Below are 15,466 nucleotides of genomic sequence, written 5' to 3' on the forward strand. Positions count from 1 at the left end.
GCCTGCACGCGGCACCCTGGTGCATGGGTGGGTGACCCCCCGACCCCCACCCCCGGGGGTGTCGGGCTTGGGCGATGTTCTGGTTGTCACCTGTCAAGCTGGTCCTTGCCTCCAGGGTGCTTTTGGCTCCTCCCAGATGTACAACAGCAGCTTTGGGCCCAACTTTCGGGGACCAGGACCGGGAGGAATCGTCAACTACAGCCAGATGCCCCTGGGGCCCTATGTGACTGGTAGGTCCTTGTCCGCTTCTGGGCAGCATGCACCCAGTGGCCCTCTGGGGCCCGGCCTGCCCATTGCTGGGGATGCCAGGCAAGCCCGTGCTCTCTGCTCTCTTCTTGGCAGACATCTAGCCGTCCTCGTGACTTGCCCCCGTTGCAGCGCTCGTTTCCAGCTGAGGTGAGGGGCCTGCTGGCCACCCCGATGCCCCACGCCCTCCAGTTCATGCACTTGATTTATGCCTCTGTAGCTTGAGTCTCATTGTAGCTTAGACTTGGTCATGGCTGTGTGTGTGTGTGTGTGTGTGTGTGTGTGTGTGTGTGTTGTGTGCACGTACACATGTGGACATCTGTATGTGCACATGTGTTCTTGGCCACGTATCATTGGTTCCATCACTGCTCCTAGCTGCCTCCACTGTCCTTGAGGATGGCTGGCCCATGGCTAGTTGTTGCTCATTCTCTGATCAGAACTGGGTGGTGGTGGGGGTGGGGGGAGGGGCACCTGAGGGGTTGAGCGTGTTAATGGCTTTGGGAGTGGAGATGGGGGAATTCAGAAAAGTCACCAGTCCTCATGGCTCTCTCCAAGTCCCGCCTGTCCCTATAAGGTAGATGCCAGGCCAGAGGCCCTGGATAAGCTTTCAGGTGGAGCCTGCTGGGTGCCAGGATCCCAGTGCTTGGGTGTAGCTCACATCTAGTCCAAAGGCGAGGGACTCTTCATGATATGTCCACTACGGACTCCGGGGTGCCTCTGGATACCTGGCCGCCCAATCGTGTGTAACCCACTGGTTTGCCTTTTGCAGCCGGGCCGCCTGCCCAACCCTCATGGGAGAGAAACGCTACAGCCCTTTTAGGAGTGGGCGCCGTGTTGGGATACCGAAGGGAAACCAAGCAGGTTCTATCGCACAGAGGACGAGGCCCAGCCATGCCACCTCATCAATAGTTGAAGTGTTCTTCTGCACCCCATCTGCAGCCACGCCGGGCAAGGCCCTGACACCTTTTCCAGAGTGGACTGACTTAGAGGAGATTGTTACCTGTACTTTTTTTTTTTTTTGCACTTTCCTACCGAAGATGCGAACGTGTTTGTCTCGATAAAAAAGTTGGGTGACGTGTGGGAGACTCAGACTCACAGCCCTGTCTGTCACCGGGCTCCAGACCTCAAGGGAAAGCTCTCTGGAGGCCCCTGGTGCTGCTCTGTGGACTCACTCCAGGTGTGGAGGACGCAGCATCCTGAGTTCCGGAAGCCCTTAGTATGCCCCCTGCCCTGTCTGCACCCATGTGACTGCCCTTCTGCCCCAGCCCCCTGCCTGCTTTGGGGCCCTTGCACTAGTGGGTTGGGGGCGGGGGTAGAGGATGAGGCCTGCAGAGTGGCTGCCTGGCCTGGTGACACTCGGCCCGGGGACCACCAGGCACATCCATCTCACGGCGGGGGCACTTATCTCAAGGGTTATTGAATCTGTTGTTTCCAGTGGACATGTGGTGACCCCGGCGATGTGTAGCAGGTTGAAGCCAGGGTGCCTCGGCAGGTGGGGCAGACCTAGACCTGAGCTAAAGCCCCTTCTGCCTGCAGGAATGTGCAGGAAGGTGGAAGCTGGTGCCCTAGGAAAGAGGGTCATTTCTGTTGGGTGGCCCTGGGAGGTGCGTCTCACTCACCTTGCCACAGACTTTCCTGGGCACAGCATCCTGGGCCCTGGATGCCGGGGAGCCAGTCCGTCCTGGGGCTGGATGTCTCCTTGTTGTTTTGGTCCTAGAGGGGACTTGACTAGGGCAACTGCTGCGTGGAGTAGGAGGGGCCGTAGGGGCCCTTGCTGGTTCTCAGAGGTGTGCACAGAGCTGTGCTTGGAGGTGACTGAACCCGATGGCTTTTTTAGGTCCTTCCTAGCTGGGGCTATCAGGCCTCCTGGCCTTATTTCCTGCAGGGATGCCTTGGAGTGCCAGGACTGCTTTCCCAGCCAGTGTTGTCATGCCAGCTTCTCTTGCTCCGCCCCAGCCTGTGGCATAATGTAATGGTCCATGCTGGGGGGTGGGGGTGGGGGTGGGGGAGAGGGAACCTACGAGGCTCTGGGCCTGTGTCTGACCTCCTCGCTGGTCCTGGCTCAACCTGGAGACTTCCAAGCCCTGGCCTTAGCGATTCCCAGGCTGGTGCCCTGGGGTTCAGTAGATCCTGAAGATGAGGCTTGTTGGGGAGAAGCCAGTCGGGCCTGAGGGAGCTTTGAGGGGCTAGGTTCTCCTCCCTGGGAAAGGAGTGAGAGGAAGGCAGAGTCTGTGGGCCCACTAAGAACCACTGCAGGTGCCCAGCCTTTACTTAACCCAGATGTGCACATCTGTAATATAGTTCTTCCTCTGAACCCCTGGAGGGCTGGACCCCCACGGCTTCTTCCATTGTGGCTTTCCCACACTCGAGTCTACTTGGCTGCACACGGTGGGTAGGCAGAGGGGGTAGGGTGGGGTGGGAACTCTGATCACAAGACAGGCCCTCTCTCTGCAGGCTTGAGTGTATCATGGCGGCTGACCCCACTCTCTAAGGAAGGCTGTCCCCCTGCCAAAGCTTGCTTCCCAACCCAGGGCCTCTGTGCTAACCCCACTGGGCACACTGGTCAGCCCTGTTGGCCTCATTGAGAACTGTGTTTCAGCTCCTTTGCCACAAGTGACAGGTCCTGACTGAGACTCGGACCTGGGGACACATGCGGGACAGAATAGGGTCTGTGTCCCTGTCTCATCCCTTCCTGGATGATTTCTCCCAGGAGTCTTGCTTCATCTCCCCATCTCTGCCTCTTCCTGTTGGCCTTCCCCTCCCCACAGCTCCCATGACCGGAACCCCCTGCTGGCCTGGGAGGGTCTATATTCCCCGTGACCAGCTTTGGAGCTAAGTTGCCCAGGCAGCTGGGGGAGAGGCTAGGTCCTCCAGGGCGTCCTTAGCTGCCTCCTGAGGCTGAGATGGCATCCCGAGGTTGGCTCTTGTTTTGCTACTGATAGAACTGGGTCCTCGTGCCCAAGCTATCAGAGCTGTAGTGACACAACATTTCCAGACACTCTGACTCTACGTTAACTCTGTAGGATTTGTGGACGCTGTGGGGCAGCTCTTAGGTGACATGGGGGAGTTTGGGTCAGAGTGACAACACCGGAGGGCACGCCCTCGCACGGTCCTGCTGTGACACACTTCCCTCTGCATCCTGTACCCCAGGGCCACCTGTGAGCCAGGGCTCCCTCTGCCACGCTCCGGGTGCTTCCTAACCATGTAGGTTGATCGGCTCAGTGACACCTGCAGCCAGTCTAAGTCTTGAGTCTCAGGGCTTTTGAGGTCCTACAGGGGGCATGCTGGGGGGTGGGCAGGGATCTTTGTAGTCCCATAGAGTGGGAAGGTGCTGATGCTTGGAGCTTCTAGTGTGTGCTGAGGAAGGGGGCTGGGGACCCAGGCTGACCCTCCCTCCACCCTCAGTGTCTTGGCCTACCTACAAGGGTGGACAGCCACCCCTGTGGCGCTCCTGCACAGAGCACAGCGTGGAGGAGGAAGCCAACCATGCCCGATTGATATACCCGGAAGTTTACAGGTTGTGGTGCGTCAGCCCAAAGTTGTCGGTGTCCTTGAGTTCATGGATGTTTTCCCTCTTAATTTTCAAATTTTTTTTTTAAAAAACAAAAGTATTTTTTTAGGTATGATAACCCGGAAAGGGCCTGTTGGGTGTGTGTGTATGTCCTGAACTCTCTGCATAGCTACATAGGGACCAGAGCCCAGCTCCGAGGCAGCTCCTCCGCCCGGCCTGGAGAGGAAGGGGGCCCCCTTTGCTACCTGCCAGGGTCAAGCTAGACTGTGGGGTGTTCTCTTCCTGCCCAGGCCAGGCTGGCATCTGTCTCACCCTTGCCCAGTCCAGCACACCCTGGTGAGGCACGAGTAGATGCTTGGGGGCCATGTGGGTGCACCTCAGCCAGGGTCCCAGGGGCGCCTACCTGAGCTGCTCCTGGGGAAGCCAGTGTTATCTTCACTTGTACTCTGTGTGTATGTTTTTGGTTTCTGTGTTTTAATAAACCCTTTGGGAAGGGATGGGACCGTTGTCGTTCTTAGCTCGCTGATTTAGAGTGGAGATGCGGTGAGTGGCTGGGGAGGTAAGGGGACTTTCCAAAGCTCCGCTATGACTTGTGCCCATGGTTTGGGGCTCACGAGGAGGGAGGGCAAACCCCAAATTAGCACTGTGCTGGAGGACACCAGACACACTACGTTCCCAAACCCGTCAACGTAAGAGCAGCAGCAGCGGCAGCCAGGTGGTCCCTTTGGGGACGTCAGCAGAGATGTAGGTGGGTAGGTGGGCAACAGCGGGGAGGTGCCTGTATCTCCTACTGGCTTCAGGGATGTCACCTGGGAGAGGTGGGGGGGGCCTTTGGACCACTCCACCCCATTTCCCTGCCCTGTACTTTGGCCCTCCCTCCAATCTTGTCCTTGGCTGTAGAGCTGGGTTTGGTGGTGGGTGGGCTGGGGAGCCCAACACCTCAGCTCCCTGCAGTTGGTGGCTTTGCCCTCCTCCCTCTGGTGCTGTCTCTGCGGAAATGAGAGGACGGAAGCGTGGAGACCAAAGGGCTCGGGTTTTATTTGTCATTCCATAAATACGGGCTGCACCTTGGTCTGAGTCTGTCAGGAAGCTGGAGCGCTTGCGGTCGGCCTGGTGGGCTGCAGTTAGCAAGGAGCCGAGCTCGTTAAAAAAAAAAAATGGGGGAGAGAAAGCACATTATGTACATGACTGACAAGAGCAGGGCGCACAGGCACCCTGCTGTGCCTCAGGACCTTGGGTCTGGGATGAGCAATAGCAGGGTTCCATGCGCCAGCTCCCCCTGCCCACCACAGCCGGCCCTCCTCCCGCACCAGGTCTGGCAGACTGCTTCAAGATGCTGAGGAGGCGCTGGAGGCTGGCTTGGGCTGACCAGCAGGCAGCTGGGCTAGAGGAAGGTGAGGTCTGTGGCTATGGAGGAAGGAGCTGGCCTTAGGCCCTTTAAGGGCCGGGGGCAAGCTCCCCCTTATAGGCTGTCTGTACTTGATCTTCTCCTATGGCCTCCCAAGCCCCTCCTACTCCAAACCCCTCCACAGAGGCGGGTGATCCTGCCTTAAGCAGCAAAGCCTCCAAAATGGATAAGGAAGAAAATGTCTGAGAAACACTTGGCTAAAATGTCATCTAGGAAGCTGTCAGCATCTAGGGCTCATGTGGGCCTGAGCCCTCGTTCAACCCGTAAGCCTGTATTTCTGTCCCTCTCACACATACCCAGCAGGAGCTTAGCTCTGAGGTGAGGCTCACGGGCAGCAGCAGCAAGTGTGCACATCCCTGCATGCCTGGCCCACCTAGCAAGCAGGGTTGGGGCCAGTTGTGTTGTCATCTCTGGCCACTTCCCACTGGGCTGCCGCAGGGCCCTGTCCTGGAAGCAGGCTCCCCTAGTCAGGCATGGAGGTGCCAGAGCCTAATGGTCCCCCCATCCTGACCCCTCCTGTCACAACCCCCAGGGCTGCTTCTTAGCTCTCAGGGCTCACGGTGAGCACTGGTGAAGGTTTGAGAGCCCAGGGTCTACAGGGATGTGTGTGAGAGGAAGCTGCCCACCCTGCCTGCCTTTCTTCCTGTAGCCTCCACACATCCCCTACCCCTGGGACCGTCTCCGTCCAGCCTTGGCTGGACAACAGACGGCAAAGAGCAGCAGGGAGGAACCTTGAAACAGCAGCTTCAGAAGGCAAAGCCAGGGCTGTGCCTGCAGGCAGGGCTCGTGCTCGGGGACTGGCCACTGCCTGTCCAGGGCGGGAGGCTTGGGTCTCCTAGGGAGCCAGCTGGCACATGTTGGTAGGACCCGGTCTCCAAAGCATCGCAGGACCATGGGACTGGGCTTCCAGGCAGCATGCACTGCCCAAACCTGCAGGCTTCCTGGCACCACCCTCCGCCCAGCTCCCACCGACGAGGGACTGCCTATCCTGCCTTTTCTCCCTCTCTTCAGCCTGTCCTGGGCCAGCATGAGGGAATGCAGAAGAGAATGAGAGGGGTCCTAGCCATTTCTCTAGGGAAGAAGTCCCTGGGGAATCTTTTCTTAGAACGCGGGGGCTGTTACTAGAGCTGCTCCTCCCAGTCCCTCAGCGTGGGGGAACAACGCAAACCCTAGGGAGCTCCCCCATGGAAAACCTCTAAGTGCTTTTTTTCTGTGCAGAGCCCAAGTCACAGCCCACTGCTCCAGTGCAACAGAGGTATTAGAGGCTGATCTGTGAGGGGAATAGGGTCTCCCAGCCTGCCGCCACACTTGTCTACGGCTCTCAGACAGAGGGGCATACTCCAATGGGCTCCATCCAAGGCTGTGGAGCTTCCCTGCTGTGGGGCTCGCCGGGTGGAAGAGGCCGCTGGGATCCCTGCTCCTGCCAGCAAGGGTAAGGGTGGGGCCAAGGGCCGGCTAGGCAGGTGTAATTGCAGCCAAGGCCCAGAGGGGGCATGTGGGGCAGGCAGGTCACGGTCTGGGAAGGGTGGGATCCCAGGCCAGCCTCGGACATCAGTGCCTGCTGTCCATGGAAAGAGGGGGGCCCACGGTCTAACCACTAGGACCCTGGCAGGAGGGGTGCTAGGAGGTGGCACACCCCTCTTCTGAGGCAGGGGTTCTTGATAGAGAGGCCAGCCCTGCCTGCTCAGAGGGCTAGATTTCCACCCGGCCATGACATCTAGAATCTCCGTGAAGGGCCATGGCTGGGGGGCAGATGTTTCTTCTCGAAGGATAAGCAGAGGTGATAGGCTTGAGTGGGTGCCTCTGGATGTCCCCCTAATTGACGCCATCTCCTGACACCCATCAGATCGTATCCGGCGAGGAAGCGGCGGGTGGCATCTGGCGGTCACTTTGGAGATCAATTCCCGGTAACGTCTGGGCATAGCGTTTTCCCCCTTGGATGTGAGCCACACTCTGCATTTGGCTTTGAGAACAGCAGAAGCGAGCGAACAGAGACGAGGAGGGAGCCCGAAACGGTCCAAGCAGGTGGTGGGGGTAGCTTAGGATCTGTAGTCTTTTTTGCTGTAGGGTTTATTGCCCAGAATGCTATCGATCTCATGGACGATGGAAGACGACAGTTTTGGGAGGACCTGCGTGCAGGGATGGAGGAGAAGTGGGCAGCTCTCCCCCACTGTCTCACGGCATTTACGCTAAGCCATGTGTCAGTCAGCCCCGCTGCCCTCTTCTCACCCGCTGGGGATCCAGCCTGGGTTCCCGTCCCTGAGTCCTGTCGAGTCTGAGCTTGTCTCCCCTCCACGCCACGAGGCACAGCAGAAGCCTTCTAAAAGCCCAGTTGGTGGCGAACCTTGTTCCATGTCAAACCCCCATCTTATTCCTACCCTGCAGGCATGCAACTCCAGGGCCTGACCCTCCGCTCCAAGCCTCGGACCTCCCGGTACCCACAGGGCTCTCTGCTGAGAGGCTGCATAGCTCCCTCAGCTCCTTCACACATCTTTGTTTCTGCATAAGGTCTCCTGGGTCTCTAATGCCTCTGCCTCTGCCGGTGCAGTCAGCATCCTGCTTAACTCCGGCCTCTCTTCTCACAGCGGTGGCCGCCTCAGCACAGCCAGTCTCGCTAACAGTGTTTAGGTGGGTTTCTGCAAGGGCCACCAGCTCTGCAGAAGCTGGGCGTCCGGGAGTGGGGTACCTGAGTACACCAGCAGGGCCCCCATCTCACCTGTATTGCTCCGATGTTCTCCATAAGTTGCTCTGCATTGGAAGCACCCAGAAGCACAGAGCTGACACCCTCATTCCTCAGGCACCAGGCTGTGGGGTGGGGGTGGGGGGCAACACCAGAGGTGAAGGAGGTACCCTCTGCAGGGCCTGCCTGATGATGCCGGGCACAGGTACTAGAGCTCTCCTCTGGGGTCTGAGGGTGTTTAGCGCGCTCGGTGGAACTGGTTGAGTTTGCCCAAGGGATCTAGAAGAGGTTCTGGGGGGCAGTGGCCACATTGACTCTGCTGGAGAGGTGGCCCAAGTGCTCAAAGATCTCTCCTCTCCCCCATGGCTAGCTGACTGAGGGTCTAGGCTGGCGGTCTAAGCTCTTAAAGGGACACAGATTGGATTGCGCCCTGTCCCTGAGAGTCCTTACCGTGGCCATCAGTGGGGTGCTGCCCTGGGGTCTCTCACCTTTCCTCCCAGGGCCACTTTGCTCACTGTGTCTACGTCCTAATGACAGCTGGGGGAAGGTAGGGCCCGGGCCCTCAGGCACAGGTGTCCCACCGCTGTGCTCAGAGTCCTTTACCTATGGCCAGCTGAGGTAGGGTGCAGCCTAGGCGCTCGGCAATGGCCTGCAGCTCCTTCAGCTTGGCCTGCTGGCGCCGACCCTCCTCACTCAGGATCTTGTCCTTCAGCCACTGGTAGCCCTGGGAAGGGGAGAGGTCCAGGTAAGGGAAGGTCCCTGGACTTCCAGATGCAGGTGGCTGGTTGTCTGTGTTTCCGCTGGAGACTTTGACCTGAGCATCAGCTCTTTTGTCTCCTGGCCTCACACTTACACAGGGCCAGACGTTGAGGAGCCTCCTAGGTCTGAGGCTAGGGGGCTGGGGGGGGGGGGGAGTAAGACCTAGGGTTGGGGGTCCAGGGCTCTTGTCTCCCAAATATGAACATTCTTGTGCTTCTTGGGTGTTCAGAAAGAGAGTAGGGTGGGAGCTTTGGGGGTCTCCGTGACGGTGGCGTGGGGAGCTGTGGAAGGGGAGCAGTAAGTGGGCCAGGCCCGGCTGTGAGTGCTGAACCACAGAAGGGGCCAAGGTGGTGGCGGGGTTCACGGGCCTGCTTATCTGGGGGTGGCCTCATGGGTGGGAGAAAGGCCTGTATCCACGTTCTTACATCGGAAGTATGCTCACCTTCAAGGAGGCTCTGGAGTAGGGCGGGATGCCGCTGTCGTACTTTCCTGAGACGATGCCGCAGGCCAGAGGGGACCAGGTCATGGCACCTACTCCTGAGAGAGAGGGAGAGCGGGCAAGGTCAAGCTGGGGCCTGAGGGTGTGAGCAGTGGGTGAGGGCGGGGCAGGACGGCACCCACCTATCTTGTGGAACAATTCCGGGAGCTGGGCCTCCACCTTCTCTCTCTGGAACAGGTGGTACTCGGCTTGCTCGCAGATGGGCGGGATCAGGTTGAATTGCCTTGCCACGGAGTAGGCCTCCTGTGGTACAGAAGGAGGGCGCCACCAATCAGCCGACATGGGGCCACAAGGAGAGGACACAGAGGCATCCCAGGCCTTGCTGCTCCCTCCACCCCCAGCCCCTAGCTTTCCTGAGTGTGCTAGGCAGGTCCCTGAGAGCCAGGAAAAGACAGTGGGCATTGGGATCCTAAGACTTATGGTCCTTGGAGGAATCACAGGGTAGTTAGTTAGGCCTGGAAGCAGGGCAAACGAGATCACTGTTACCTCAGTTTCCCCATTTGCCATGAGGTTCCAATGAGCCAAGCGTGTTTGTAGCCTTTCTGACAGGGCCTGGCTTATGACTGGCACTCAAGAGTTTGCCAGCTGGGCAGCATGGCTGTTGCCCTGGGGTCCTGGGCTGATGATGCAAGTGGGGGCGGCAAATGCCTTCTGGAGGCGGCAGCCGCATCCGCTAACCCTGGGATCAGGAGCTTGGGGCCTAGGCTTGAAGGTGCTCCCTCAGCTTCCGTGGATGGGGTGAGCTCAGGCTGTTGCCTTTGGTGGAGGGACACTCCTGTCCCACTTTGGTCTGAGATGCAGCTCCCCCATCTATAAAGCGGGGTAATGGCACTGACACGTTTGTCTGAGTCCCGTGCTGGTTGCGGGAGGTCAGGAAGATGGCCGACACAGGCCGCCCTGAGTCATGCTCTGAGGCACCCCCCCCATCTCTGAGGCCCCCCAGGGACTCTGAAGCCCCTAGCAGCAGTTACAGCTGTGCTGCTGGCCTGGAATGCTGAGACACTGCCTGCCCTGGCGGGGCTGAGGCGGGGAGGCCAGGCAAGGAACAGCACTGCTATCACCCTGGACTCAGCAGGCTGCAGAATGGAGGCAGCCTCTCCATCTGGCCACTTCCTTCAGTGTCTCCGGGGACACTGCTGATTCTCCCTGAGAAACTCGAGAATTACCTAGGGACAGAGGCTGCTTAACTTTGAGATGGCGCCCATGGAAGGTTATGGCAGTTAGTGGGGGTGCCTTCCTGAAAATGTGGATGAAGGGGAAACAGCATGGATTAGTAGGAATTGGGGTCCTAGCAATTCGGTCATTTTCAGAGGCAGCCCAGGCTCTAAGTGACATTGTGTGGCTATCAGTCTTGAACTAGGCAGTAGGACCTTAAGCACGGGACTTGACCCCTTTATCCTTGACGTCCCCACGTGAGACACAGGCGACATCAGCACGTACCTTGTGTGGTACTATATTAGCCTTCGGTAGAGGTTAAATCTTACATCTAACAGAACATCCTAGGAAGCGTCCTTGCCACCCAAGTGGCAAGAGCATAGGCACCGAGGGCTTGCTTAGGCTCTAGGACCATGTGAAAAGTTTTCTTTAGATTTTCATGAGAAGTCTCAGAACATGCCATGAAGGTAAGCCGTGGCGGTAGGCTCGTTCTACAGATCTGGAGATGGAGTCTCAGAGGGCAAGGCAGGGCCATGCGCGGCCGAGTCAAATTGAGACCCATGCCTATGACAACCACACTCCATTGTGCTGTCCCTGAGTCTTGGGATCTCCTCCCACAAGGAACCCATGCCTGTGGACACGCGGGCGTCACCCTACCATGATCTCCATGGAACTCCAGCGTGACGTGCCCCAGTACATGGCCATCCCCTGGTTGATGACGTGGGTCATGGCCCGCACAGTCTCTGTGAGAGAGAAGGGAGACCATGGTTGGGGCATCTGTGGCTCAGGCTCTGCCTGGGGGTTGGTCCGCAGATGCAAGTGGGGTGCCAGGAGGAGGGCGCAGGCTGCAAAGGCATCTTGCAAGCAGTGTACTTCCTGGCTCCTGGAGTTGAGTGTGGGTGTTGGTGAGGGGAGATTCCAGGAGGAAAGAAAATGGAATTGAAATCCTGAAGACAAATCTGCAGGCAAGGTAAGGCCTGCCGGGATCCTTCGAAAAGGCTCATGGGTAGACTGATGTTTCCATGGCTGGCAGTGGAAACGAGGGAAGGAGAATTCCTGGTCACTGAGGGGGACCAGCAGGACGAAGGCTAAAATCAGACTGGCAATGGCAGTGACACCAGCAAAGCTTGCAAACACAGCTCTGCAGGTTACAGAAGACTCCACAGGGAGGGGAAGGCGGTAGGGGCAGAGGCGGGCCCTTGAGGCTGAGGTTCAGGGGCCAGAGTTTCTTGTTTTTGTGCCTGGGGAGGCAGAAGCAGATGTGGAAAGGTCTGGGCAGACTGTGCCCAAGCTGGAGTCTCGCTCAGCACAGGCTATTTTCAGGGCAACTGGGGTTAAATTGTCCCTTCTGTAAGGGGTCACGGTCTGGAGCTAACAGCCATAGGGTCCACAAATGCTTAGACTTACAACATACCAAGGAGAAAACAGCTGAGACACTCCCACCCCATCGTCTTGTGGGGCAAGAGTGGGACTCGCCCCACCCAACAATAGAGTTAACCTTATATTCAAGAGTTTTGGGGAGCATAAAAATCTGCCGGTTGAAAATGTAAAGGGGGCTGGATAGGAAGGAGAAAGGACCATCAGGGACAAGAGGATGATGGAGGGGTGTGTGTGAATGCAATTGAAATACATTATATACATGTAGGAAAATGTCACAACAGAACCCATTATTATGTGTGGGTAATACGAGCTATTTAAAAGCCTGCCACGTGTGGGTCTCTCTCCCTTGGCTGTTTTGCCTCTCGGGGACGTGTTGGTTCTTAAAACAGAATGAGGCCATGGTGGGGGGTGACGAATGGCTCCATGGACTTCTCACAGGTCTGATACAGTGCTTGCAAGGTCAACAGCCAAAGGCAGGGTAGGAACAGAGAGGATCAAGTGTTTCTAAAAACATAGCCGGAACATCTGCCCCGCCCCTGAATGCCCCATGCCCCCCCCCATCCTGGCAGCGGAGACCCCTGGCATGGACTGTGAGGGCAGCAAGGAAGGAGAGAACGCCAGAGCTGGTCTGGTAGCCTGCCTTGGCATGCCCCTGGGTCACCAGGATCTCCTTCATGGGGTGTGGTGCTGGCTCCTGTCTGCCTTGCTTTGGGGGTCCTTTAGTATTTCTTTGGTCAAAGTCTCCTCATGGTGCAATCCAGGGGATCCCCATATCTGGTACTAAGGCCACTGTGGCCTCTGGTGTGGTGGTCCCAGTAGGTTCACCCAGAATGGCAGGGGAGTCACACTTCTGCCCCTGCAGGGTAACTCTGCCCTCCCCTGTCTTCTGAGGTCAGGGACAGTGGCTCTTTGGGTATTCTTTGACCTGCCTAGGTGAGGGACATAAGAGAAGGGAGTTTGGGTCTTCTAGGACCTTCCCTGAGTCACTGGCTTTAACTGACAACACGTTTTACACTGGGAAGACGTTAGTGCCTGATTAGGATGGTTTCATGAGACCGAGAGGGTCCTGGGGCATCCCCAGTGGCGCCCAGGCTCCTGCATGGGCTGCCCTTGTTAAGGTTTTTAGAAACACTCCTGGGGGGGCACCCAAGGCCATGCAGCATGGTTTGCCTATTCTTTTCAGCCAAGGCTTAGGTCCACATGCCAGGCACAGGGAAACCGCAGGGACAGGCCACATCAGTCCCTTTCCCCAGCCTCCCGCAGAGCTCTGTCTGGTCATGGCCGTGAAGATCACAGCACGACGCCTTTCCCACACAGTGAGAGAGATGGAGGCTGTCTAGTACCTGGGACTAAGGCCAGCGGGACAGGCTCCTGGCGTGACGGGGCTATTCTGAGGGGGTAGGGGAACCTAGGCACCTGTGGGATCTGGGCAGAGGTGGGCTAGAGCCGGGACATGTGTTCAGGATTGCTGCGCACGTGCACCAGCATGTTACCTGAAACAGTGACACTTAGGGGCAACTGTCTGTCATCTTAATAATTGATACTGCTGGCCAGAAGCAGGATGCCACATCCTTCCAGCTGCAGCCAAAACCCAGGGCATCTCTGCAGCATCACAAATAATACATGGGAGGGGGTCAGGTGGCAGCACCAGGTGGCAGGCAGGTGCCCTTCCAGTGTGGAACACTGCCCAGCTCCCAGGGAGACCAAGGCCTATCCTTGAAGTAGGGAATCTAGGGCCCTTTGTTGACTGTGATGGGGGGCAGCTACCAAGCACAGCACAGGGATGCCCTGGGCCTCAGCATCATGCCAGCTCACGTACATATTCTTTAAGGAAGAGAAGCACTGCGTTTTGATGGGGTGTCCTGGTTGCTAAGTGAGTGGACATGAGTGACCACGGAGCCAGAGTGCTCACAAGGAACCAGTGTGGCAGACAGGGCGGCCTGTTGGCTGGTGTTCTTTGCCTCTGCTATAGGCTAGAACTTTACAACCGTGAGCTAAGAAAGAGGTAAATCTTCTCACGGGTTGCACAGTCTGGGGTCCTTCTGTAAGCCTAGTCTTTCCCAACCCATCCTATTGCACGATCCAAGGTCAAGTCCCCAGGCAGGGACTGGAGGGTCCTCAGATCAAGAGGAGACCGGCAGGAAGCCAGCCGGCCACTGCAGATCATGGCATCGCAGGCATGGAGCGGGAGGGGGGGGGTGGGGGGGCATGCACGCTGGGGAGGGATGGAATGACAGCGTGGATGGGCAGCGAGAGGCTCCAACACCATTTTGATTTCCCTTTGCTTGCAAGATGTCCTCATGGGGCACATCTCCAACCCTTATGCATTTTATGGAGAAGTTTGTCATGGGGGACAGAGAGAGTTGTGTAAATAAAAATACTGTCTCATAAAATGCAGGTCGGACACAGAGTCAATAGTCGGCTGGCGGTACTGTGTACCTTCAATGATGAATGTCCTTGAGTTGAAGGAACTAAATGGGTCCCCTGGTGATAAAAGAAAGATTTAAAGAGACCAGAGTTTATCGCTGTGGGAACACGGAGGTGTGGTATGACGAAGGGCAGGAAAGAACGGCACAAATCATTGCACAGAACGGAGTTCCGCTAAAAAGAAAGAATATATACACACGCGCGCACGAGTGTGGTATATATGTATATAAAAGCAAATGGAGACAAAAAATAAAAAACCAAAAACCAGTTCTACTTAACCTCCTAGGTCCCTGAAGCAGCAAAGCGTAAGTGAGAAGATGCTGAGGCAGGAAGTGGGAGAGATGGAGGGACCGGGAATAGACGCTAAAGAAACCCAAACAGCTCTTCAGAGCACTGAGTGCTTCCTCTGTCAGGTAATAACTACCCTCCCCCCCCACCCAGAGCAAAAGACCTCTGAGACCTCCCAGGGGAACCAGAATGAAAAGAGTGTAACAGCTTGACAGTCACCACTGTGCAAAAATACCAACTGCTGAGGAGAACGCTGCCACGCTGCCACGCTGCCACGGCAGAAGTCCTCAACATGGCCAGATTATAGAGTGAGACCGGGCCCCGGGCTCAGCTTAGCAGGGCCCATCCCTCCCCAACCCAGAGGCCTGGCCACCTCTGTCCTGAGCGCCCGGTGTAGGTGTGCCATAACCTCAGAACAGACCATTGGTCACCTGACTCTGTCCTGCATGAGCTGCCTAGGGGGCAACTGGTCGACCTACCTTCCATGGGTGTGTTGGGGTCTGGACGGTTGGCAAACACCACGTCCACGTACTCCAGCTGCAGCCGCTCCAGGGAAGCCTTCAGACCTGGGAGAACGAAGAGCAGGAAGGGGTCAGCTGCCCGTGCTTCTAGACCCTCCCTGTGCCTGGCTCAGGGGGCAGGAGAGGGCTGAGGGCTGAGGGCCGGCTGGCTCCTTTCACATGGAGCTTTAGGGCACGTGAGAGTCTCAAGGCGATGCCAAGACACGAGGCTAAAGAGGTTGGGTGCCCTGGCCACAGAGGATGTCAGGAGACCCACGGGCCAGCTGTACTGAGACCCGATGGACACATGCCTCTCTGGCCACTCTCTGGACATGTCTGTACTGTAACAAGCAGAGCTAGCCGTGGTACCACACGAGGAGGGACAGTTTTATCCACAGTACAAAAGGCTGCACACAAGTCACCAACCCACGCTTTCCAGCAGCCGAGAGCCAACAGCTAGGGCAAACTGGGTCTGGGGTGGGACCCCCACCTCAGTTATTATGAAAACTATTACTTGGAATAATTGTGACTCAGAAGGCGGAGCCCACACTCAGCCACCCCAACTCCGGGCTGCACGTCCACAGCTCAGGGAGGTGGTGGGTCTCCCCAAAGA

The 15,466-nt window shown here is 57.4% G+C and overlaps 2 protein-coding genes across 10 annotated transcripts in view; one reads left to right on the top strand and one right to left on the bottom strand.

Moving 5' to 3' along the window:
• CHD5 (chromodomain helicase DNA binding protein 5) overlaps nt 1-4,254 on the top strand; it is a 60,637-nt gene extending 56,383 nt beyond the window's left edge. For 3 of the 5 annotated variants that reach the window (XM_084786853.1, XM_084786854.1, XM_084786856.1), the window contains exons 40-42: nt 116-230; nt 343-396; nt 1,016-4,254. In XM_084786853.1, the coding sequence (XP_084642979.1) occupies nt 116-230; nt 343-350 (123 nt within the window). In that variant the 3' untranslated portion in view covers nt 351-396; nt 1,016-4,254. The remainder of the gene's footprint in view (nt 1-115; nt 231-342; nt 397-1,015) is intronic. The other 2 variants (XM_084786855.1, XM_084786857.1) reach the window with 2 other exon arrangements.
• A 517-nt stretch (nt 4,255-4,771) lies between these two features.
• KCNAB2 (potassium voltage-gated channel subfamily A regulatory beta subunit 2) overlaps nt 4,772-15,466 on the bottom strand; it is an 85,419-nt gene continuing 74,724 nt past the window's right edge. For 3 of the 5 annotated variants that reach the window (XM_084786899.1, XM_084786897.1, XM_084786898.1), the window contains 8 exons: nt 14,833-14,919; nt 14,078-14,122; nt 10,916-11,001; nt 9,226-9,346; nt 9,047-9,141; nt 8,449-8,569; nt 7,882-7,970; nt 4,772-7,294 (listed from right to left, as the gene is read on the bottom strand). In XM_084786899.1, coding sequence (XP_084643025.1) covers nt 7,205-7,294; nt 7,882-7,970; nt 8,449-8,569; nt 9,047-9,141; nt 9,226-9,346; nt 10,916-11,001; nt 14,078-14,122; nt 14,833-14,919 — 734 coding nt within the window. In that variant the 3' untranslated portion in view covers nt 4,772-7,204. The remainder of the gene's footprint in view (nt 7,295-7,881; nt 7,971-8,448; nt 8,570-9,046; nt 9,142-9,225; nt 9,347-10,915; nt 11,002-14,077; nt 14,123-14,832; nt 14,920-15,466) is intronic. The other 2 variants (XM_084786901.1, XM_084786900.1) reach the window with 1 other exon arrangement.

The sequence above is a fragment of the Acomys minous genome (assembly GCF_964271855.1).
Source record: "Acomys minous genome assembly, chromosome: 6".
Lineage (NCBI taxonomy): Eukaryota > Metazoa > Chordata > Mammalia > Rodentia > Muridae > Acomys > Acomys minous.